Genomic DNA, 25,740 nt, shown 5'->3' on the forward strand with positions numbered 1-25,740 from the left:
CTCTATAGCATTCTGTCTATCCCAGTGTTTGACTAGCCAGGTCCGGGGGTCCTTTCCCGCCTGGGTTTGAATTGTTTTGCAGAAGGAGCTCTGTTTTGGTGGTCTCTGGAACATTCTAATGCCTTGATTACATCTGAAATACACAGCGGAATTATTGAATACTTTAACGACTTTACCTACCAGACTGGAAAAATGAGTTGTGCTATTGTGTAGAAAGACATGACTTTACAATTAAAATGACTGAAAATGTATGAGTTCAGTGTGTTGTTAGTAGTTTTGGATCTTGTCTAGGACTATATGATCAGGACTGTTTTCTAAGAGAACATTAAACCTTTTTTAACATTTAACCTGTGTTCTCTTGAGATTAAAGTCTTATTTACAGGTTTACTGCAAGATGTGAATTGCCGCAATGATGTTAGCTCTTCAAATTATGTATTTTATTCAAACAGAAAAATGAAGTAAATAAAATAGCCCACATTATCTATTTTATTTTCAAGTTTTTCAGGTTTCTGTTTTTCGCTCTCAAAATCACACTTTTTAAATAGAAAAAACTACAGAATTGGTTATTCTAAGTCCACAACAATGCTTAAATCACATCAGGAGACCACTTTTGAGGTCTGGGAAAAATGTGAGACATTTAGATTTTTGTGTGTAGTTTCCCTTTAATTCAAGTACACACCCCACTAGAGGCTCTAGTTTAGCAATGTTTTTGTTGCTCACCTTTGCAAAACCAATACCCACTGAATTGATATTAATGAAAATAATCATGATAGCATTCTGCCAGGTAAGCATAGGCTACTTTGTAGATAACATCTCATTGAGAAGGTTTTTGGGAAAGCCTTTCCATTTACTAGAAGACTGTTTTCATTAGCATCAATGCTAACGACTACACAAAGTGGTAGACTGGTGCACCACGCACACACACAAACAGACAGGGGCATTCTCGTTGCCTCTTCAGAAAGTTGCAGGAAAATACGATACCTTCTGTTCATGTCTTATGATAAACTTGGGCGAATTAATACATTTTCAATACATTTAGTTGATTCCATAAGGTCAATGCATTTTTGAATATTGTTGAATTCCGTTTTAATGGCTGGATTCCGTGAGGGCCCAGATTATCCTATTTGGACCAGAATGAGGTTCTCTTACTACCTGTTGTTCCTTCATGGTATGTTTTCATAATTCATCTGCAGATCATCGACAAAAAGCAAAGGTCTACCAGTAGCCTATGCAAATGAAGGAGCCAAATGAACGTCTTTCTCACCAATGCGGTTTGGTACGCTACACTGACTGACGAGACGAGAGTCACTCACTTTAGCGTCGCTGTCTGGCAAGGCCCGACGTCGTACGAAAGGAAACCTACGAAGTCCTTTGATTTGCTTGTCCCGATGCGATACCATGGACATATAACCACGTTGCATGATTTATTAATGGTAAAGGGATAACCATGGACATATAACCACGTTGCATGATTTATGAATGGTAAAGGGATAACCATGGACATATAACCACGTTGCATGATTTATGAATGGTAAAGGGATAACCATGGACATATAACCACGTTGCATGATTTATGAATGGTAAAGGGATAACCATGGACATATAACCACGTTGCATGATTTATTAATGGTAAAGGGATAACCATGGACATATAACCACGTTGCATGATTTATTAATGGTAAAGGGATAACCATGGACATATAACCACGTTGCATGATTTATTAATGGTAAAGGGATAACCATGGACATATAACCACGTTGCATGATTTATTAATGGTAAAGGGATAACCATGGACATATAACCACGTTGCATGATTTATTAATGGTAAAGGGATAACCATGGACATATAACCACGTTGCATGATTTATGAATGGTAAAGGGATAACCATGGACATATAACCACGTTGCATGATTTATGAATGGTAAAGGGATAACCATGGACATATAACCACGTTGCATGATTTATTAATGGTAAAGGGATAACCATGGACATATAACCACGTTGCATGATTTATGAATGGTAAAGGGATAACCATGGACATATAACCACGTTGCATGATTTATGAATGGTAAAGGGATAACCATGGACATATAACCACGTTGCATGATTTATGAATGGTAAAGGGATAACCATGGACATATAACCACGTTGCATGATTTATGAATGGTAAAGGGATAACCATGGACATATAACCACGTTGCATGATTTATGAATGGTAAAGGGATAACCATGGACATATAACCACGTTGCATGATTTATGAATGGTAAAGGGATAACCATGGACATATAACCACGTTGCATGATTTATTAATGGTAAAGGGATAACCATGGACATATAACCACGTTGCATGATTTATGAATGGTAAAGGGATAACCATGGACATATAACCACGTTGCATGATTTATTAATGGTAAAGGGATAACCATGGACATATAACCACGTTGCATGATTTATGAATGGTAAAGGGATAACCATGGACATATAACCACGTTGCATGATTTATTAATGGTAAAGGGATAACCATGGACATATAACCACGTTGCATGATTTATGAATGGTAAAGGGATAACCATGGACATATAACCACGTTGCATGATTTATGAATGGTAAAGGGATAACCATGGACATATAACCACGTTGCATGATTTATTAATGGTAAAGGGATAACCATGGACATATAACCACGTTGCATGATTTATGAATGGTAAAGGGATAACCATGGACATATAACCACGTTGCATGATTTATTAATGGTAAAGGGATAACCATGGACATATAACCACGTTGCATGATTTATTAATGGTAAAGGGATAACCATGGACATATAACCACGTTGCATGATTTATTAATGGTAAAGGGATAACCATGGACATATAACCACGTTGCATGATTTATTAATGGTAAAGGGATAACCATGGACATATAACCACGTTGCATGATTTATTAATGGTAAAGGGATAACCATGGACATATAACCACGTTGCATGATTTATTAATGGTAAAGGGATAACCATGGACATATAACCACGTTGCATGATTTATTAATGGTAAAGGGATGTAGGAGATGGACTTTATTCAGTCAGCTGGACACCTTTTATAAACTAGTCAACGCTTGCTGTTCAGTTGTTAATCAACGCACAGGAAATAGCCTAGTGTTACTATGCCCCACAAGTCTGTGTGGCTGGCTATGTGATGAATGTGTCAGAAAACAATCATCGATCCCACTTACATTACATAGGACGTGCAAATTCACCAGCGTCATGCTCTCTCTCTCTCTCTGTGTGTGTAAAGAAATTCCACTGCAACCAGAGATTTGTACACTGAGTGTACAAAACATTAGGAACACATTCCTAATATTGAGTTGCACCCCCCCTTTTGCCCTCAGAAAAGCCTCAATTCGTTGGGGCATGGACTCTACAACGTGTCGAAAGCGTTCCACAGGGATGCTGGCCAATGTTACCACCAATGCTTCCCACAGCTGTGTCTTGTTGGCTGGATGTCCTTTGGGTGGTGGACCATTCTTGAAACACACGGGGAAACTGTTGAGCGTGAAAAACCCAGCAGCGTTGCAATTCTTGACACATTCAAACCGGTGCCACTGGCACCCACTACCATACCCCGTTCAAAGGCACTTAAATATTCTCCCTACAGATCTAACCCTAACCCTCTCCTCTACCTCTCATCTTTCATATTCCCTTCTCCCTACATATAACCCTAACCCTCTCCTCTACCTCCCCTCATCTTTCATATTCCCTTCTCCCTATCATGTCCCTCTCCACCTCCACTCTACCATTTTGTTTTTCCATTGCTCCCCTTAACCCTTAGTCCCTTCCTCTCTCTCTCTTCTCATCTTTCCTCTCCTCTTTGTTTTTCCACCTGTTCCTGGTCCGTCTCCCTGTGATTGACAGCCTCTGTCTACAGAGTTCAGGAGCGTCTTCTGATAGGCTGGGGTGTCTTGATGTCAGCTGACCTGAGAGGAAGGAGTCTGTCTAGACCAGAGTTCAGAGGTGGTAGTTCATTCTTAAGGCTCTCTGAGGTGAACGTGGTATTTAATTCTAAATGCTGTTGCTTCATCACATCACACATAGAGATGTCCCGTCTGTGGTGTTCTATTCCACACAGAGTGACGTCAGTGACTCAAGAGCATGCTACACTAGTTTCATCAATCAATCAGATTTTATAAATCCCTTTTTTACATGAGCAGTTGTCACAAAGTGCTTTACAGATACCCGGCCTAAAACCCCACAGAGCAAGCCATGCAGAGGCAGAAGCACAGTTGCTCTGAGAAACTCCCTAGGAGACAGGAACCTAGGAAGAAACCTAGAGAGGAACCTAGGAAGAAGTTAATCAGGAACCTAGGAAGAAACCTAGAGAGGAACCTAGGAAGAAGTTAATCAGGAACCTAGGAAGAAACCTAGAGAGGAACCAGGCAAAAAGCTTAGGCCTATGGGGAACTGTATTGTGTCCAGTCCACTGAGTATCACTCTTTTCTCCCCCTTCACAGGTCTCCCATCGCACCCTCCATCTTCCCTCTACCATGAGTTCCTGGGTTGTGAACAGGAAAGGAGGACTGCAGTACTCCCGCCACTTCCTCACAGACAACAGCATCTTTCATGGTGAGTGTCACACACATACACACACACACACACACACACAAACACACACACACACACACACACACACACATAGAATCCCATATCTGCACACATGAACGCAAGCAAGCACTCTATTGCTCTAATTCTACAGATATCAGATCTTAATTTGACCAGTTTCTCACAGCAGGAAAATAATCCTCCAGTTACAGGAAATGTGAATTATTATGTGCATATAAATTAATGGACAATTTTGTAAGGGGTTGATACATTTTTCATTAGGGCAAATCAAGTCAGACTTTTTTTGTGGAAATTACAAACTTTAGAAGCCTTTTCAAACTTCGAATACACTACACATTTGCATTTCCTGCTGCACAGGAAAGTTCTCTGCGAAAATAGAGTGATCATATTAAGAGAGATTACGTAGGTGATGACGAAACATGTATTTATTTTATTTTATTTAACTTGAACACAAGGGGGCGATATGCCTCAGCTGTTGTGACTGTGCAGTTCATTCAGACAGAGTACCAAAAAATGTAAATGTAAATGTAATTCTGAAATACGATATAGCACATTACACAGAGCCCAAGAGTCATCACCAACCATCATCACACCACTAAGACAAGAAAAACACTAAATGGCACTACATGGCAATTCACCAGGTAACGTAACGAACCCTGCAGCACCATTGGGAGCATCAAAATAACAACCTGCAGGGGGCGTCTGTGTGTTTGACTAGAGAGTGTGTGACACTTTGGTTATTACAGAGAGCCACAGGTGGCCCTCACAGTGGAATCATTTAGTTATGATCTATTCTAAGTTTGCAAAGGAAGACAGCTCACTGATGAGGGAGAGGGGAGAGGAATTAGACTGTGTGTGTTTATAATGACAGGTAAGGTTGCTTTAATGGTGGGGTTTTGACTTTAGTCATTCATAATTAGGTTAAATCCTAAACCTTGGTGCCCCAGGGTTGGATTGCATAGCATTGTCTGCTGGTTGTCAAGTCTCATTCCCCTCAGTTGATTAATCAAAGTAATTGATTATCATTGATTAGCTGGACATCCCTTTAGTTAGTCTGGTCTGAATAGATGTTGAAAGGTCAACCTGATGAAGACTGCTACGGCTAAACGCTTGCTGCTCAGATAAACATCCCACTGCATTTACTCCCACTTCATTTAGATAAATATGAAAAGAATACTGAAAACATTATGTCCTCAAAGGTTATAGATGGTGCAGCAGGGGACATTTTCAAACAAAACAGACATAGATCTGTGACACATAGATCCGTTCAGTTCCAGCTCTATGATAGATCAGTGTTCGACTGCCTGGGCGGTTACAGCAGCAGACAGACAGAGTACCTGCTGCAGAGACAGATGGACAGACAGACATACAGACAGAGTATCTGCTGCAGAGACAGATGGACAGACAGACAGACAGACAGACAGACAGACAGACAGACAGACAGACAGACAGACAGACAGACAGGCAGACAGGCAGACAGGCAGACAGACAGACAGACAGACAGACAGACAGACAGGCAGGCAGACAGACAGACAGACAGGCAAGCAGACAGACAGAGTACCTGCTGCAGAGACAGTCAGACAGACAGACAGAGTACCTGCTGCAGAGACAGACAGACAGACAGACAGACAGAGTACCTGCTGCAGAGACAGACAGACGGACAGACAGACAGACAGACAGACAGACAGAGTACCTGCTGCAGAGACAGACAGACAGACAGACAAAGTACCTGCTGCAGAGACAGACAGACAGACAGACAGACAGAGTACCTGCTGCAGAGACAGACAGACGGACAGACAGACAGACAGACAGACAGACAGACAGAGTACCTGCTGCAGAGACAGACAGACAGACATACAGACAGATAGAGTACCTGCTGCAGAGACAGACAGATGGACAGACATACAGATTGACAGAGTACCTGCTGCAGAGACAGACAGACAGACAGACAGACAGACAGACAGAGTACCTGCTGCAGAGACAGACAGACAGACAGACAGACAGACAGACTGACTGACAGAGTACCTGCTGCAGAGACAGACAGACAGACAGACAGGCAAAGTACCTGCTGCAGAGACAGACAGACAGACAGAGTACCTGCTGCAGAGACAGACAGACATACAGACTGACAGACTGACTGACAGAGTACCTGCTGCAGAGACAGACAGACGGACAGACAGACAGACAGATGGACAGAGTACCTGCTGCAGAGACAGACAGACGGACAGACAGACAGACAGAGTACCTGCTGCAGAGACAGACAGACATACAGACAGACAGACTGACTGACAGAGTACCTGCTGCAGAGACAGACAGACGGACAGACAGACAGACAGATGGACAGAGTACCTGCTGCAGAGACAGACAGACAGACAGACTGACTGACAGAGTACCTGCTGCAGAGACAGACAGACAGACAGACAGACAGACAGACAGACAGACAGACAGACAGACAGACAGAGTACCTGCTGCAGAGACAGACAGACAGACAGACAGAGTACCTGCTGCAGAGACAGACAGACGGACAGACAGAGTACCTGCTACAGAGACAGACAGACGGACAGACAGACAGACAGACAGACAGAGTACCTGCTGCAGAGACAGACAGAAGCCTGTCCTCTGGGCCGGAACACACCACCTCCACTGAGATACGGCTGGTCTATTACTACAGTCAATCCATTGGCGACTGTGTGTGTGTGTGTGTGTGTGTGTCTGTGTGTGTGTCTGTGTGTGTGTGTGTGTGTGTCTCTGTGTGTGTCTGTCTGTCTGTCTGTCTGTCTGTCTGTCTGTCTGTGTGTGTGTGTGTGTGTGTGTGTGTGTCTGTCTGTCTGTCTGTCTGTCTGTCTGTCTGTCTGTCTGTCTGTCTGTGTGTGTGTGTGTGTGTGTGTGTGTGTGTGTGTGTGTGTGTCTGTGGTTGTGTGTGTGTCTGTCTGTGTGTGTGTGTTGAACAGCAGGCTTGGCAGAGCATCAGTGTAATTTAGCCCTGAGTCTTAAAGGCTTTATTGCCCTCATGCCGGAGATGGATGGACCAGCCGCAGACTGAGAGGAGAGATTCACACAGCGGATGGAGATAAAGATGGCGCCGACAGACATGGCAGCTCTACTTCTAGCTCCTAAGCAACTTTGCAGTATTTTACATTTTTTTGTGTGTGATTTTATTTTACATTAGTAGCCCAGAACGTTTTTTTGTGTTATTACATACAGCCGGAAATAACTTTTGGATATCAGAGCGGCGGGAACTCACCAGCATTACGACCAGATATACGAATTTCTAGTCCGACTCAGGAGGCGTGCACACTATCCACCGCTTCCGAGTATATTACTCGCTAATGTTCAGTCCCTGACGAGCTCAGGGCGAGGATCTCCTTCCAGAGTGACATCAGGGACTGTAACATACTCTGTTTTACGGAATCATGGCTCTCTCCGGATATACTGCCCCCGTCCATACAGCCAGCTGGGTTCTCAGTTCATCGTGCAGACAGGAATAAAGAACTATCCGGGAAGAAGAAAGGCTGTATGGACGGGGGCAGTATATGTATGTTTCATGATTAACTACTCATGGTGTGATTGTGATAACGTACAGGAACTCAAGTCCTTTTTTTCACCCAACCTAGAATACCTCACAATCAAATGCAGACCGTATTACCTCCCAAGAGAATTCTCTTCGGTTATAGTCCCAGCCGTGTATATTCCCCCTCAAGCCGATACCACGACAGCCCTCAAGGAACTACACTGGGCTTTGTGCAAACTGGAAACCACATATCCTGAGGCCGCATTTATTGTAGCTGGGGATTTTGACATAGCAAATTTGAGGAAAACGCTACCGAAGTTCTATCAACACATTGCCTGTAGAACTCGCGCATCAAAAACTCTCGACCATTGTTACTCCCCCTTCTGGGATGGCTACAAGACCCTCCCCCACCCTCCCTTTGGCAAATCTGATCAAGACTCCATCCTGCTCCTCCCTTCCTTTAGGCAGAAACTCAAACAGGAAGTACCCGTGCTAAGGTCTATTCAACGCTGGTCTGAACAATCAAAATCCATGCTTCAAGATTGTTTTTATCACGCGGACTGGGATATGTTCCGGGTTGCCTCTGAGAATAACATTGACGTATACACGGACACGGTGACTGAGTTCATCAGGAAGTGAATAGGGGATGTTGTTCACACTATGACTATTAAAACCTACTCAAACCAAAAACTGTGGAAAGATGGCAGCATTTGCGCAAAACTGAAAGCGCATTTAACCACGGCAAGGTGACTGGGAATATGGTTGAATACAAACAGTGTAGTTATTCCCTCCGTAAGGCAATCAAACAGGCAAAACGTCAGTACAGAGACAGAGTGGAGTCACAATTCAAAGTGCATACCGCCCCAATAGATCCACAGACAATGCAATCACCATCGCACTGTACACTGCCCTATCCCATCTGGACACGAGCAATACCTATGTAAGAATGCTGTTCATTGACTATAGCTCAGCATTCAACACCATAGTACCCTCCTAGCTCATCATTAAGCTTGTGGCCCTGGGTCTGAACCCCGCCTTGTGCAACTGGGTCCTGACGTGCCGCCCCCAGGTGGTGAAGGTAGGAAACAACACCTCCACTTCGCTGATCCTCAACACAGGGGCCCCACAAGGGTGCATGCTCAGCCCCCTCCTGTACTCCCTGTTCACCCATGACTGTGTGGCCAAGCACGCCTCCAACTCAATCATCAAGGTTGCAGACGACACAACAGTAGTAGGCCTGATTACCAACAATGAGGAGACAGCCTACAGGGAGGAGGTGAGGGCCCTGGCGGAGTGGTGCCAGGAAAATAACCTCTCCCTCAACGTCAACAAAATGAAGGAGCTGATCGTGGACTTCAGGACCTCAGTGGAGAAGGTGAAAAGCTTCAAGTTCCTCGGATTACACATCACTGACAAACTGAAATGGTCCACCACAGACAGTGTAGGGTGAAGAAGGCGCAACAGCGATTCTTCAACCTCAGGAGGCTGAAGAAATTCGGCTTGGGCCCTAAGACCCTCACAAACTTTTACAGATGCACAACTGAAAGCATCCGGTCTGGCTGTATCACCGCCTGGTACGGCAACTGCACCGCCCGCAAACGCAGGTCTCTCCAGAGGGTGGTGCTGGCTTCCCAACGCATCACCGGGGGCACATTGACTGCCCTCCAGGACACCTACAGCACCCAATATCACAGGAAGGCCAAAAAGATAATCAAGGACATCAACCACCCGAGCCATGGCCTGTTCACCCCACTATCATCCAGAAGGCGAGGTCAGTACAGGTGCATCAAAGCTGGGACAGAGAGACTGAAAAACAGCTTCTATCTCAAGGCCATCAGACTGTTAAATAGCCATCACTAGCCAGCTACCACCGGGTTACTCAACCCTGCACCTTAGAGGCCGCGGCCCTATGTACATAGACATGGAATCACTGGTCACTTTAATAATGGAACACTGGTCACTTTAATAATGTTTACATACTGCTTTACTAATTTCATATGTATATACTGTATTCTATTCTACTGTATTTTAGGCAATGCCTCTCTGATATTGCTCGTCCTAATATTTATATATTTCTTAATTCCATTCTTTTACTTTTAGATTTGTGTGTATTGTTGTGAATTGTTACATATTACTGCTCTGTTGGAGCTAGGAACACAAGCATTTCGCTACACCCGCAAAAACATCTGCTAAATATGTGTATGTGACCAATACAATTTGATTAGGTTTGATTTGTTTTAGCTACATGATTGAGGAAAGTATTCTGGAAATGTTCATTGAATAGGTATCGCAACTCTATGTTTTGCAACTCTATGTATTACAACTCTATGTATTGCAACTCTATGTACTGCAACTCTATGTACTGCAACTCTATGTACTGCAACTCTATGTACTGCAACTCTATGTATTGCAACTGTATGTACTGCAACTCTATGTATTGCAACTCTATGTACTGCAACTCTATGTATTGCAACTGTATGTACTGCAACTCTATGTATTGCAACTCTATGTACTGCAACTCTATGTACTGCAACTCTATGCATTGCAACTCTATGTACTGCAACTCTATGCATTGCAACTCTATGTCCATTTACATTTAACATTTTCGTCATTTAGCAGACGCTCTTATCCAGAGTTGGATTTGATTAGACCTGCCGCAGACTGGAAGGAGAGAGGAGATCATACTCACACAGACCTCTAATACTCTATCTTCTCCATCTCCATCTACCCATCTATCCTCTCTCCTCTCAGACCTCTAATACTCTATCTTCTCCATCTCCATCTACCCACCTATCCTCTCTCCTCTCAGACCAGACATTTGGCGGTTCTCAAATTTTTTTCACGGGACCTCTGTGACCATTTTCTATGGGCCTAATAGTAAAGACATGTAATTTAACAGTAAAACATATTTTTTTAAATTGTTTTTTAATTTAGCATTTAACACAACCAGTCATGATGATTTCATATTATTGTCAAACAAATCACTTCACCCTCCCGTTGTCCTAGGGTCAAAATGACCCGCCACTGTGTTGAACCAACTTTATTTAATTTTTATATTTTTTGGATCATTTGTGAGAAGGAGGCAGTGATACTTTCTTTAAAGTCTCACTGCCTCCTTCTCACAAATGAACTGTAACTCAGTAAAACCTTTGAAATTGTTGCATGTTGCGTTTATATTTTTGTTCAGTGTATTTTCATGTATCCACCATCTCTGACGGGACTGTCTTGGGGATGGGATGACACGTCCAGCCACATGGAGATTATTATTTTTTTAAACCATGACACAGAGGTGGGGGTGTTTGTTTAATTTGGAATAAGATTTTATTTAAATATTTACAACTGTAGCAATACAAATTGCATTTTAAACAAATAGCAGCAGAATGGTTAAATTAGCAATATTTAGAGACCCCCTCCCCCAAAGTTTGACTTTGTTGCATTTAGGGAGATTCATGTCTCATTCAGTGGGTCATAGACCCCCCTGGGCCCCCTGTAATTCACACTCTGTCTCAGTCCCTCCCTCTAACTCTTTCCCCTTCTCCCCTCTCCTGTCCTCTCATCTCCTGTCCTCCCCTCTCCTGTCCTCCCATCTCCTGTCCTCTCATCTCCTATCCTCCCATCTCCTATCCTCCCATCTCCTGTCCTCCCCTCTCCTGTCCTCCCATCTCCTGTCCTCCCCTCTCCTGTCCTCCCCTCTCCTGTCCTCTCATCTCCTGTCCTCCCATCTCCTGTCCTCCCATCTCCTGTCCTCCCCTCTCCTGTCCTCCCATCTCCTGTCCTCTCATCTCCTATCCTCCCATCTCCTGTCCTCCCCTCTCCTGTCCTCCCCTCTCCTGTCCTCTCATCTCCTGTCCTCCCATCTCCTGTCCTCCCCTCTCCTGTCCTCCCATCTCCTGTCCTCCCCTCTCCTGTCCTCCCCTCTCCTGTCCTCTCATCTCCTGTCCTCCCATCTCCTGTCCTCCCATCTCCTGTCCTCTCATCTCCTATCCTCCCCTCTCCTGTCCTCCCCTGTCCTCCCATCTCCTGTCCTCCCCTCTCCTGTCCTCTCATCTCCTGTCCTCTCATCTCCTGTCCTCTCATCTCCTGTCCTCCCATCTCCTGTCCTCCCCTCTCCTGTCCTCCCCTCTCCTGTCCTCTCCTGTCCTGTCCTCCCCTCTCCTGTCCTCCCATCTCCTGTCCTCCCCTCTCCTGTCCTCCCCTCTCCTGTCCTCCCCTCTCCTGTCCTCCCCTCTCCTGTCCTCCCCTGTCCTGTCCTCCCCTCTCCTGTCCTCCCCTCTCCTGTCCTCCCCTCTCCTGTCCTCCCATCTCCTGTCCTCCCCTCTCCTGTCCTCCCCTCTCCTGTCCTCCCATCTCCTGTCCTCCCCTCTCCTGTCCTCCCCTCTCCTGTCCTCCCATCTCCTGTCCTCCCCTCTCCTGTCCTCCCATCTCCTGTCCTCCCTTCTCCTGTCCTCCCCTCTCCTGTCCTCCCATCTCCTGTCCTGTCCTCCCCTCTCCTGTCCTCCCTTCTCCTGTCCTCCCCTCTCCTGTCCTCCCCTCTCCTGTCCTCCCATCTCCTGTCCTCTCATCTCCTGTCCTCCCCTCTCCTCCCATCTCCTCTCCTGTCCTCCCCTCTCCTGTCCTCCCCTCTCCTGTCCTCTCATCTCCTGTCCTCCCCTCTCCTCCCATCTCCTGTCCTCCCCTCTCCTGTCCTCTCATCTCCTGTCCTCCCCTCTCCTGTCCTCCCCTCTCCTGTCCTCTCATCTCCTGTCCTCCCATCTCCTGTCCTCCCCTCTCCTGTCCTCCCCTCTCCTGTCCTCTCATCTCCTGTCCTCCCCTCTCCTGTCCTCCCCTCTCCTCCCATCTCCTGTCCTCCCCTCTCCTGTCCTCTCATCTCCTGTCCTCCCCTCTCCTGTCCTCCCCTCTCCTGTCCTCTCATCTCCTGTCCTCCCATCTCCTGTCCTCCCCTCTCCTGTCCTCTCAACTCCTGTCCTCTCATCTCCTGTCCTCCCCTCTCCTGTCCTCCCCTCTCCTGTCCTCTCATCTCCTGTCCTCTCATCTCCTGTCCTCCCCTCTCCTGTCCTCCCCTCTCCTGTCCTCCCCTCACCTGTCCTCCCCTCTCCTGTCCTCTCATCTCCTGTCCTCCCCTCTCCTGTCCTCCCCTCTCCTGTCCTCCCCTCTCCTGTCCTCTCATCTCCTGTCCTCTCATCTCCTGTCCTCCCCTCTCCTGTCCTCCCCTCTCCTCCCATCTCCTGTCCTCCCCTCTCCTGTCCTCTCATCTCCTGTCCTCCCCTCTCCTGTCCTCCCCTCTCCTGTCCTCTCATCTCCTGTCCTCCCATCTCCTGTCCTCCCCTCTCCTGTCCTCCCCTCTCCTGTCCTCTCATCTCCTGTCCTCTCATCTCCTGTCCTCCCCTCTCCTGTCCTCCCCTCTCCTGTCCTCTCATCTCCTGTCCTCTCATCTCCTGTCCTCCCCTCTCCTGTCCTCCCCTCTCCTGTCCTCCCCTCTCCTGTCCTCTCATCTCCTGTCCTCTCATCTCCTGTCCTCCCCTCTCCTGTCCTCCCCTCTCCTGTCCTCCCCTCTCCTGTACTCCCCTCTCCTGTCCTCCCCTCTCCTGTCCTCTCATCTCCTGTCCTCCCCTCTCCTGTCCTCCCCTCTCCTGTCCTCTCATCTCCTGTCCTCCCCTCTCCTGTCCTCCCCTCTCCTGTCCTCCCATCTCCTGTCCTCCCCTCTCCTGTCCTCCCCTCTCCTGTCCTCCCCTCTCCTGTCCTCTCATCTCCTGTCCTCTCATCTCCTGTCCTCCCCTCTCCTGTCCTCCCCTCTCCTGTCCTCCCATCTCCTGTCCTCTCATCTCCTGTCCTCCCCTCTCCTGTCCTCCCCTCTCCTGTCCTCCCCTCTCCTGTCCTCCCCTCTCCTGTCCTCCCATCTCCTGTCCTCCCCTCTCCTGTCCTCCCATCTCCTGTCCTCCCCTCTCCTGTCCTCTCATCTCCTGTCCTCCCCTCTCCTGTCCTCCCCTCTCCTGTCCTCTCATCTCCTGTCCTCCCCTCTCCTGTCCTCTCATCTCCTGTCCTCCCCTCTCCTGTCCTCCCCTCTCCTGTCCTCCCCTCTCCTGTCCTCCCCTCTCCTGTCCTCCCCTCTCCTGTCCTCCCCTCTCCTGTCCTCCCATCTCCTGTCCTCCCCTCTCCTGTCCTCTCATCTCCTGTCCTCCCCTCTCCTGTCCTCCCCTCTCCTGTCCTCTCATCTCCTGTCCTCCCCTCTCCTGTCCTCCCATCTCCTGTCCTCTCATCTCCTGTCCTCCCCTCTCCTGTCCTCCCCTCTCCTGTCCTCCCCTCTCCTGTCCTCTCATCTCCTGTCCTCTCATCTCCTGTCCTCCCCTCTCCTGTCCTCCCATCTCCTGTCCTCCCCTCTCCTGTCCTCTCATCTCCTGTCCTCTCATCTCCTGTCCTCCCCTCTCCTGTCCTCCCCTCTCCTGTCCTCTCATCTCCTGTCCTCCCCTCTCCTGTCCTCTCATCTCCTGTCCTCCCCTCTCCTGTCCTCCCCTCTCCTGTCCTCCCATCTCCTGTCCTCCCCTCTCCTGTCCTCCCCTCTCCTGTCCCCCTCATCCCTTCTTTCTGTGGATGATGGTTTGTATCCAGCAGTAGTTAATCAGAGGGTTAAGAGAGTGGAAAGGAGGAAAGGAGGGAATGGATCCTGTGATCAGGAGAGAGACGAGATCAGATCCTGTGATCAGGAGAGAGATGAGATCAGATCCTGTGATCAGGAGAGAGACGAGATCAGATCCTGTGATCAGGAGAGAGACGAGATCAGATCCTGTGATCAGGAGAGAGACGAGATCAGATCTACACACACACACACACACTCACACTGCAGGAGGGAAAGGTACCATGTCATTAGATAAGATGTGGGTGGGCTGTGAGGAGATGGGCCTCTTTGTTCTTCCAGACCGCTATCGACTATATGACCTTTGAACACTTCTACTGGGATGCCCATCAATATAGGCCTGTGTGTGTGTGTGTGTGTGTGTGTGTGTGTGTGTGTGTGTGTGTTTGTGTGTGTGTGTGGGTGTGGGTGTGGGTGTGCGTGTGCTGGGGTGCCCATCAATAAATTCTGGCTCCAATCAGAGAGTAATCTGCTTTAATCTCGATCATCAGACACTATCCAGATATGGCTGTGTGTGTATGTGTATGTGTGTGTGTGTTTACCAGACTAATGTTTCATTAGGGAAATGACTGAGAGTGAAAAACACCAACCAATGCCAGCCTAACATGAGAACATCTGTGAGGGATGCAGAAAATACCTCTTCTTCCCTCCCCTATGTGCAGTGGTGGAAAAAGTTCCCAACTGTCATACTTGAGTAAAAGTAAAGATACCTTCATAGAAAATGACTCAAGTAAAAGTGAAAGTCACTCATGAAAAGTTTAAATATACTTAAGTATCAAAAGTAAAAGTACAAGTATAAATCATTTCAAATTCCTTATTATAAGCGAACCAGAAGGCACCATTTTATTTTTAATTTTTATGTAAGGATAGCCAGGGACAAACTACAACACGCAGACATCATTTCCAAACAAATCATGTGTGTTTAGTGAGTCCGCCAGATCAGAGGCAGTTGGGATGACCAGGGATGTCCTCTTGATAAATGTGTGAATTGAACCATTTTCCTGTCCTGCTAAGCATTCAAAATGTAACGAGTACTTTTGGGTGTCAGGGAAAATGGATGGAGTAAAAAGTACATTATTTTGTTTAGGAATGTAGTGAAGGAAAAGTAGTCAAAAATATTAATAGGAAAGTCAAGTACAGATACCATGTAACAATACTTGTATTGGTTTTATTTGTTATGCATTTTGGCAGTATGTTTACAGATTTGTTTGCCAAATGATAGGTTAGCCTATCGATAAATTGTGTCTTCGTCATAGATGTATTTGTCATGGTGATTTATCAAAATATTATTTGTGTTCCTCATTGATGAACCTACATAGCCTATCGAGTTTTATTTGTAATATTTGTTTAGATGTTTAGTGTCTCCCTGCGCATGAATAGGCAAGGGTGAGCTCCCTTTCCTGTCCGTCCTTGACTGTAGTATGTAATCAGGCTTGTGCTGCGTTCATAAACCAAGTGGGAAGGTGGTAATTACCAGTTGTGATGTCGTAAATACCAGTTGGATGCATTCACATGCTTTGAACTCTTTGAGAAATGCCGATTGGCTAATGGCCAACAAGCTGAGTCAACCATAAACTAAAAGTAAAGCTGCTGTACCATGCTTGTAAACAAATGATAGTGTTCAAAAACCATATTTATATGTTGCTTTTTATAAATAATGTTTTGTCTTTTACATTTTTTTTTGTCATGATTTCTATATCTACATGAATGAAGGAATGTGGAGCCAACTGAATATTGATTGATGTATTATTTTTTTAGGGGGTAGATCAGCTTTAATATTGCAGATAGATTGTAACTTCCATCAATGTAATTGTCTACATCACTTCCAATCCCCCATATGTTTTTTTTCTTCTCGCAAATATATATAAGGAACATGGAGCAAACTGAATATTGCTTTTTTTTTAAAGCTGTAGAACTGGCAGTGATCAAGTCCAACATTTTCAGACGAACAGTAAAACAGTAAAAACCAACAGAACACTTCAATTACATTCTCAGTAACGGTTACAAAAAAGTTTTTCTTGCAAAGACTGTGATATGTGGTTCTTTCTCTACCTTAGTTGAATGCACTGACTGTAAGTCACTATGCATACAAGTGTCTGCTAAAAGCCACAAATGTAAATGTTGCAAAGTGTGATGTACTCTGTATGATTCTAATGAGCTCCGCCCACAAACAAGAACAGATTTGGTGGGTCCGGACCGGACCAAATCTGAACAAATCATAGACGTCTATGTTTCACAAATTTGGACAGCTCAGCACAGTATAGTATAATAAAGTATAGTACAGCAGAGTACAGTATAGTACAGTATAGTACAGTATAGTACAGTATAGTACATCAGAGTACAGTATAGTACAGTAGAGCACAGTACAGTATAGTACAGTATAGTACAGCAGAGTACAGTATAGTACAGTATAGTACAGTACAGTATAGTACAGTATAGTACAGCAGAGTACAGTACAGTATAGTATAGTACAGTATAGTACAGTATAGTACAGCAGAGTACAGTATAGTACAGTATAGTATAGTACAGTATAGTACAGTATAGTACAGTATAGTACAGCAGAGTACAGTATAGTACAGTAGAGCACAGTATAGTATAGTACAGTATAGTACAGTATAGTACAGTATAGTACAGCAGAGTACAGTATAGTACAGTAGAGCACAGTATAGTATAGTACAGTATAGTACAGTATAGTACAGTATAGTACAGCAGAGTACAGTATAGTACAGCAGAGTACAGTATAGTACAGTAGAGCACAATATAATATAGTATAGTACAGTATAGTACAGTAGAGCACAGTATAGTACAGTATAGTACAGTAGAGAACAGTATAGTACAGTATAGTACAGTAGAGCACAGTAGAGCACAGTAGAGTTTAGTTCAGTAGAATACAGTAGAGAACAGTACAGTAAAGTACATTAGGGTACAGTACAATATAGCACAATATGCTGTCTCTACTCTACTGTACTATACTGTACTCTACTATACTGTACTGTGCTGTCCAAACTTGTGAAACATAGACATCTATAATTGGTTCGGATTTGTTTGGGCCAAATCGAGGCCGGTCCTGACCAGATGTCTGTGGAAACGGAAATCAAGGCCGGACCGGACCGGACAAAATCTGAACCAAACATAGACGTCTATATAATTGGTTCAGATTTGGTCCGGTCCGGACCAACAAAACGACGTCTGATGACGTTTAAATCAAGGCCAGGGCGGACAGACCAAATTTCAACATCTTTTCAACATCCATGGGCCTCGGTGTAAGATGGTGCTCACTGTGACATCATGGTTGTTCCCCTGCTCAGAAGTTGCATGCATTAACTAAGATTTATATTAACACCAGATTGCTATAAGAAATTATATGTTTAGCTGATAAATAAAATACAGTGCCTTTGGAAAGTATTCAGACCCCTTGACTTTTTCCACATGTTGTAACGTTACAGCCTTATTCTAAAATGAAAGGACATTTTAAAAAATCCTCATCAATCAACAAACAATACCCCATAATGACAAAGCAAAACAGGTTTTCAGATTGTTTTGCTAATTTATTAAAAATAAAAAACAGAAATACCTAGTATTCAGACCCTTTGCTATGAGACTCGAAATTGAGCTCAGATACATCCTGTTTCCAATGATCATCCTTGAGATGTTTCTACAACTTGATTGGAGTCCACGTGTGGTAAATTCAATTAATTGGACATGATTTGGAAAAGCACACACCTGTCTATATAAGGTCACACAGTTGACAGTGCATGTCAGAGCAAAAACCAAGCCATGAGGTCGAAGGAATTGTCCGTGGAGCTCCGAGACAGGATTGTGTCGAGGCACAGATCTGAGGAAGGGTACCAAAAAATGTGTGCAGCATTGAAGGTCCACAAGAACACAGTGGCCTCCATCATTCTTAAAATGAGCAATCGGGGGAGAAGGGCCTTGGTCAGGGAGGTGACCAAGAACCCGATGGTCACTCTGACAGAGCACTAGAGTTCCTCTGGGGAGATGGGAGAACCTTCCAGAAGGACAACCATCTCTGCAGCACTCCATCAATCAGGCCTTTATGGTAGAGTGGCCTGACAAAAGGCACATGACAGCCCGCTTGGAGTTTGCCAAAAGGCACCTAAAGACTCTAAGACCATCACAAACAAGATTCTCTGGTCTGATGAAACCAACATTGAACTCTTTGGCCTGAATGCCAGGCGTCACGTCTGGAGGAAACCTGGCACCATCCCTACGGTGAAGTATGGTGGTGGCAGCATCATGCTGTGGGGATGTTTTTCAGCGGCAGTGACTGGGAGACTAGTCAGGATGACTGGAGCAAAGTACAGAGAGATCCTTGATGAAAACGTGCTCCTGAGCGCTCAGGATCTCAGACTGGGTTGAAGGTTCACCTTCCAACAGGACAACGGACCTAAGCACACAGCCAAGACAACGCAGGAGTGGCTTCGGGACAAGTCTCTGAATGTCTTTGAGTGGCCCAGCAAGAGCCCGTACTTAAACCCGGAGATATACCTGAAAATTGCTGTGCATGACGCGTCCCATCCAACCTGACAGAGCTTGAGAGGATCTGCAGAGAATAATGGGAGAAACACCCCAAATACAGGTGTGCCAAGCTTGTAGCGTCATACCCAAGAAGACTCATTTACATTTGACATTTTTTGTCATTTAGCAGCCGCTCTGGATGAGCGACTTACATGAGCAATTAGGGTTAAGTGCCTTGCTCAAGGGCACATCGACAGGTTTTTCACCTAGTCGGCTCGGGGATTAGAACCTGCGACCTTTCGGTTACTGGCACAACGCTCTTAACCACTAAGCTACCTGCCGCCCAATGCTGTAATCGCTGCCAAAGGTGCTTCAATAAAGTACTGAGTAAAGGGTCTGAATACTTATGTAAATGTGATATTTAAGTTTGTTATTTTGAATAAATTTGGGCAAATTTCTAAAAACGTGTTTTTTCTTTGTCATTATGGGGTATTGTGTGTAGATTGATGAGGGGAAAAAACGGTTTCATACATTTTAGAATAAGGCTATAACGTAACAAAATGTGGAAAAAGTCAAGGGGTCGGAATAGTTTCCGAAGGCACTGTATTACCCTTTTCACAGCGATAGCCTATTCTGATATTCAAACCACCAAGCAGGTAGCCAGCCTTCTAATAACGTCCCCGATATGAGCAAATCCATTCGTCAAGCGAGGGAAATGACTCGGTAATTGTTTGACGCAGCCCCGGGGCGATTACTGTCACGCACAGAAGCTTACATTGAAAGGAAAAACAAACATACGCTAAAGGGAGAATTTAACAGGCGTCTGTTTTTAGCTACATTTTGTTTAGTGTGATGGGTTTCCATTTGCTGAAATTGTTTGCGTCTTTGGAGATACAGCAGTGGCAGGGCACACGTGATAATAAAACCGTCCTGCGTAATAGAAAGCAGAGAGAGAGAGACAGAAGTAGGTCAAATAATAAATAGACCGTTTCCCCTATCTGGACCTGATATTGAAACTAGAACTCCCAAGAGCCCCAGCGCATCGCGTGCACCCCAAGTCAGAGCCTGGTGCGTGAAAGGTAATAGGATGTATGTCAAAACAAAAGTTTCCGTTTTTAATTCCTGATTCCCATGGAACACAATTGTAAGCCTGAAATGCAACTCAATGTCAAATCACATAGAACTGTCGTCAATTAGCCTAAATGGCGAACATCCTGTGAATTATGTTTTGTTCATAACCTATCTGAAATGTGCCTAGGCTACTTTGAGTCCCTTGCAAGGTAATATACTTTCTCCATTGTATCTGCTGTCTGCTTCCTGGCTGTCATTTAATCTTTTCACTAGCTCCCCGTTTATGACAGCCCCACTACTCCCCTCCCCTCGCCAGGCTATCACGTACATTTGTCAAGAAAACCACAGAGAGTAAAGCAGAAACATGTGTGTGTATGTTGCGCGGGAGAGATAGGCAGCAGGTTTTGTGGAGCGTTCAGAGGGTCCTGTCTGTGTCAGTACAGTTCAGTCTCTGGCTCGTTTGGCGACACTGATAAAAACATGCGTTCTATTTGGACTAGGCGCAACATGGGGACACAGGGGAATTTCAGACCAATATATGTTATTTTACGTCATGGCAACTAGGGTACCCTAATGGAGACTACCTACTGCATGGAAAGGATGTCCAAAGTGAATGGAAGGACAATAACTAATTGAGAGCACTACCTCAAAACAACATCGCTCCCCCTTTATCCTGGATCAGAATTACTTATCCAAAACTATTCAAACACAAAATCTATTTTAAATGGCTGAACTTGAAGTATCCAAAAATCTCAGTTTTGAGAAGGGTAAGCATTCTACTCAACTCTACTCTATTTCAATGTATGTTTAATGGTACGCTAGGTGATGAGGGGCGGGGGCGTATTATCAAAATGTAGCTTAGGTTTAAACCTGGACTGTCTTCTGAATGGATTGCTCTATTCCTAAATTCTTTGACATGTTTGCTTCGGTATTGTTGTTATTTTTATGGTGACAATGCCTGTGTTTTGTTGGTTTTTGAGACTGTTATTGTGAGTGTGACAAATAAGCATTTGTTATGCATAGGTGTGGAACAAAATGCACTACATTGTTGAGTTCAATATCACAGCCCATGCGTTAATGCCTTTACTACGTAGAAAAATTGTTTTAAAAAAAATAAGTTTTTTTGGTATCATCCTATTAAGTTTTGAATTTGACTAAGAAATTCATGTTGTGAGTGTCAGTCTTGCCAGGAAACCTATTTGTCTTTGTAGAACAGTAGGCTATGGAACCCGAGAGCGCACGCCCACTCAGTGGTGCTGCAGCGGAATGCTTCTGCTCCAGGCTGGATGTCTGTCGCGAGGGGGCAGAAAATCTGCTTTTTCTCGCCCTTATCTGACGAGAGTTGCAGGTGTCCTTGTTGATACAGTCAGACACAAATTTATGCTGCCAATGTAAACCAAATAGGTTGTGTAGGCTAACCATTCAGCCATTTGAATCAAATTTTCTCCTGTATTATATTTTATTTGAATACAAAATGGAACACTTCTGTTGAAGGGAGAACATATTCAGGGGCGGACTGGAACCAAAAATCGTCCCTGGCATTTCTAATCCCCCCCCCCCCCTCTTAAGGCACCCACATGGCCCATTTTTTTCCCTGAAGCCCCAATTATTAGCCAGATAATGATCATTTCGCGCAAAAACCCAAGTTAGACATGCCCACTGGGCTAAAAATGGACCAGCACATCTGCCATTTGCCAGAAATGCCAGATGGCCAGTCCGCCCCTGAACATATTCAAGCTAAAAAAGGCTCAGAACATTCAGCTGTCAAACAATGTAACCCTCTCTCTAGCCATAGGAGACTTGTGCACATTGAAGGCCGCCAGCATTCCGTAACGTGTATTGAAGGGTGACAGCAAACTGTTGGTCTTTCGCACTAGTTACCAGCTTCCTAATCTATTATTGGCCCATAAAATGTGGATAAAGTACCATAGTGTATTATGTGACTGTAGCTTGCTACTGAGCCTCTTCAACTGATTTTGATACTAGATTTGGTTGTGTGTCTTACCTAGCAGAAATGAAATGTTGCTTCATTTTGATCTGGCAGAGTCAGAGGCCTATAGGCTATAGTGTGTGATGCTAGCTTTATAAGCTATAGTGTGTGATGCTAGCATAGACCTATAAGCCATAGTGTGTGATGCTAGCATAGACCTATAAGCCATAGTGTGTGATGCTAGCATAGACCTATAAGCCATAGTGTGTGATGCTAGCATAGACCTATAAACTATAGTGTGTGATGCTAGCATAGACCTATAGACTATAGTGTGTGATGCTAGCCTATACCTACAGTATAAGCTATAGTGTGTGATGCTAGCATAGACCTATAGACTATAGTGTGTGATGCTAGCCTATAGCTACAGTATAAGCTATAGTGTGTGATGCTAGCATAGACCTATAAGCTATAGTGTGTAATGCTAGCATAGACCTGTAAGCTATAGTGTGTGATGCTAGCATAGACCTATAAGCCATAGTGCATGATGCTAGCATAGACATGTAAGCCATAGTGTGTGATGCTAGCATAGACCTATAAGCCATAGTGTGTGATGCTAGCATATACCTATAAGCCATAGTGCATGATGCTAGCATAGACCTGTAAGCCATAGTGTGTGATGCTAGCATAGACCTATAAGCTATAGTGTGTGATGCTAGCCTAGACCTATAAGCCATAGTGCATGATGCTAGCATATACCTATAAGCTATAGTGTGTGATGCTAGCATAGACCTATACGCTATAGTGCATGATGCTAGCATAGACCTATAAGCTATAGTGTGTGATGCTAGCATAGACCTGTAAGCCATAGTGTGTGATGCTAGCATAGACCTATAAGCTATAGTGCATGATGCTAGCATAGACCTGTAAGCTATAGTGTGTGATGCTAGCATAGACCTGTAAGCCATAGTGTGTGATGCTAGCATAGACCTATAAGCTATAGTGCATGATGCTAGCATAGACCTGTAAGCCATAGTGTGTGATGCTAGCATAGACCTATAAGCTATAGTGTGTGATGCTAGCATAGACCTATAAGCCATAGTGTGTGATGCTAGCATAGAGTAAGCTATAGTGCATGATGCTAGCATAGACCTGTAAGCTATAGTGTGTGATGCTAGCATAGACCTGTAAGCCATAGTGTGTGATGCTAGCATAGACCTATAAGCTATAGTGCATGATGCTAGCATAGACCTGTAAGCCATAGTGTGTGATGCTAGCATAGACCTATAAGCTATAGTGTGTGATGCTAGCCTAGACCTATAAGCCATAGTGCATGATGCTAGCATATACCTATAAGCTATAGTGTGTGATGCTAGCATAGACCTATACGCTATAGTGCATGATGCTAGCATAGACCTATAAGCTATAGTGTGTGATGCTAGCATAGACCTGTAAGCCATAGTGTGTGATGCTAGCATAGACCTATAAGCTATAGTGCATGATGCTAGCATAGACCTGTAAGCTATAGTGTGTGATGCTAGCATAGACCTGTAAGCCATAGTGTGTGATGCTAGCATAGACCTATAAGCTATAGTGCATGATGCTAGCATAGACCTGTAAGCCATAGTGTGTGATGCTAGCATAGACCTATAAGCTATAGTGTGTGATGCTAGCATAGACCTATAAGCCATAGTGTGTGATGCTAGCATAGAGTAAGCTATAGTGTGTGATGCTAGCATAGACCTGTAGACTATAGTGTGTGATATACTGTAGTAGCCCTCCCCTTCTCAACCCATTTACTTTTGATCTGAGCTATAGATAGAAACACTAAGGGGAGATGTCTGTGCCTTTATGACTCAAATCAAATCAAATCAAATTTTATTGGCCACATGCGCCGAATACAACAGGTGCAGACATTACAGTGAAATGCTTACTTACAGCCCTTAACCAACTGTGCATTTATTTTTAATAGAAAAGTAGAATAAAACAACAAAAAAGTGTTGAGAAAAAAAGAGCAGAAGTAAAATAAAATAACAGTAGGGAGGCTATATATACAGGGGGGTACCGGTGCAGAGTCAATGTGCAGGGGCACCGGCTAGTTGAGGTAGTTGAAGTAATATGTACATGTGGGTAGAGTTAAAGTGACTATCCATAAATAATTAACAGAGTAGCAGCAGCGTAAAAAGATGGGGTGGGGGGGCAGTGCAAATAGTCCGGGTAGCCATGATTAGCTGTTCAGGAGTCTTATGGCTTGGGGGTAGAAGCTGTTGAGAAGTCTTTTGGACCTAGACTTGGCACTCCGGTACCGCTTGCCGTGCGGTAGCAGAGAGAACAGTCTATGACTAGGGTGGCTGGAGTATTTGACAAATTTGAGGGCCTTCCTCTGACACCGCCTGGTATAGAGGGCCTGGATGGCAGGAAGCTTGGCCCCAGTGATGTACTGGGCCGTACGCACTACCCTCTGTAGTGCCTTGCGGTCGGAGGCCAAGCAGTTGCCATAACAGGTGGTAATGCAACCAGTCAGGATGCTCTCGATGGTGCAGCTGTATAATTTTTTGAGGATCTGAGGACCCATGCCAAATCATTTCAGTCTCCTGAGGGGGAATAGGCTTTGTCGTGCCCTCTTCACGACTGTCTTGGTGTGTTTGGACATTGATAGTTCGTTGGTGATGTGGAGGACACCAAGGAACTTGAAGCTCTCAACCTGTTCCACTACAGCCCCGTCGATGAGAATGGGGGCGTGCTCAGTCCACAATCATATCCTTTGTCTTGGTCACGTTGAGGGAGAGGTTGTTATCCTGGCACCACACGGCCAGGTCTCTGACCTCCTCCCTATAGGCTGTCTCATCGTTGTCGGTGATCAGGCCTACCACTGTTGTGTCGTCGGCAAACTTAATGATAGTGTTGGAGTCGTGCCTGGCCATGCAGTCATGGGTGAACAGGGAGTACAGGAGGGGACTGAGCACGCACCCCTGAGGGGCACCCGTGTTGAGGATCAGTGTGGCAGATGTGTTGTTACCTACCCTTACCACCTGGGTGCGGCCCGTCAGGAAGTCCAGGATCCAGTTGCAGAGGGAGGTGTTTAGTCCCAGGATCCTTAGCTTAGTGATGAGCTTTGAGGGCACTATGGTGTTGAATGCTGAGCTGTAGTCAATGAATAGCATTCTCACGTAGGTGTTCCTCTTGTCCAGGTGGGAAAGGGCAGTGTGGAGTGCAATAGAGATTGCATTATCTGTGGATCTGTTGGGGCGGTATGCAAATTGGAGTGGGTCTAGGGTTTCTGGGATAATGGTGTTGATGTGAGCCATAACCAGCCTTTCAAAGCACTTCATGACTACAGACGTCAGTGCTACGGGTCGGTAGTCATTTAGGCAGGGTATCTTAGAGTCCTTGGGCACGGGGACTATGGTGGTCTGCTTGAAACATGTTGGTATTACAGACTCAGTCAGGGACATGTTGAAAATGTCAGTGAAGACACTTGCCAGTTGGTCAGCACATGCTCGGA

At 45.1% G+C, this 25,740-nt stretch overlaps 1 protein-coding gene across 1 annotated transcript in view; it reads left to right on the forward strand.

The window, feature by feature from the left end:
• The window catches only part of LOC121566948 (1-phosphatidylinositol 4,5-bisphosphate phosphodiesterase eta-1), a gene marked incomplete at its 3' end in the record, with an annotated part of 109,470 nt that overhangs the window by 17,635 nt on the left and 66,095 nt on the right, over positions 1 to 25,740 (forward strand). Inside the window, 1 exon segment of the mRNA XM_045214952.1 lies at positions 4,508 to 4,619. Within this exon segment, the coding sequence (XP_045070887.1) occupies positions 4,541 to 4,619 (79 nt within the window).

The sequence above is a fragment of the Coregonus clupeaformis genome, unplaced genomic scaffold, assembly GCF_020615455.1.
Source record: "Coregonus clupeaformis isolate EN_2021a unplaced genomic scaffold, ASM2061545v1 scaf0343, whole genome shotgun sequence".
Lineage (NCBI taxonomy): Eukaryota > Metazoa > Chordata > Actinopteri > Salmoniformes > Salmonidae > Coregonus > Coregonus clupeaformis.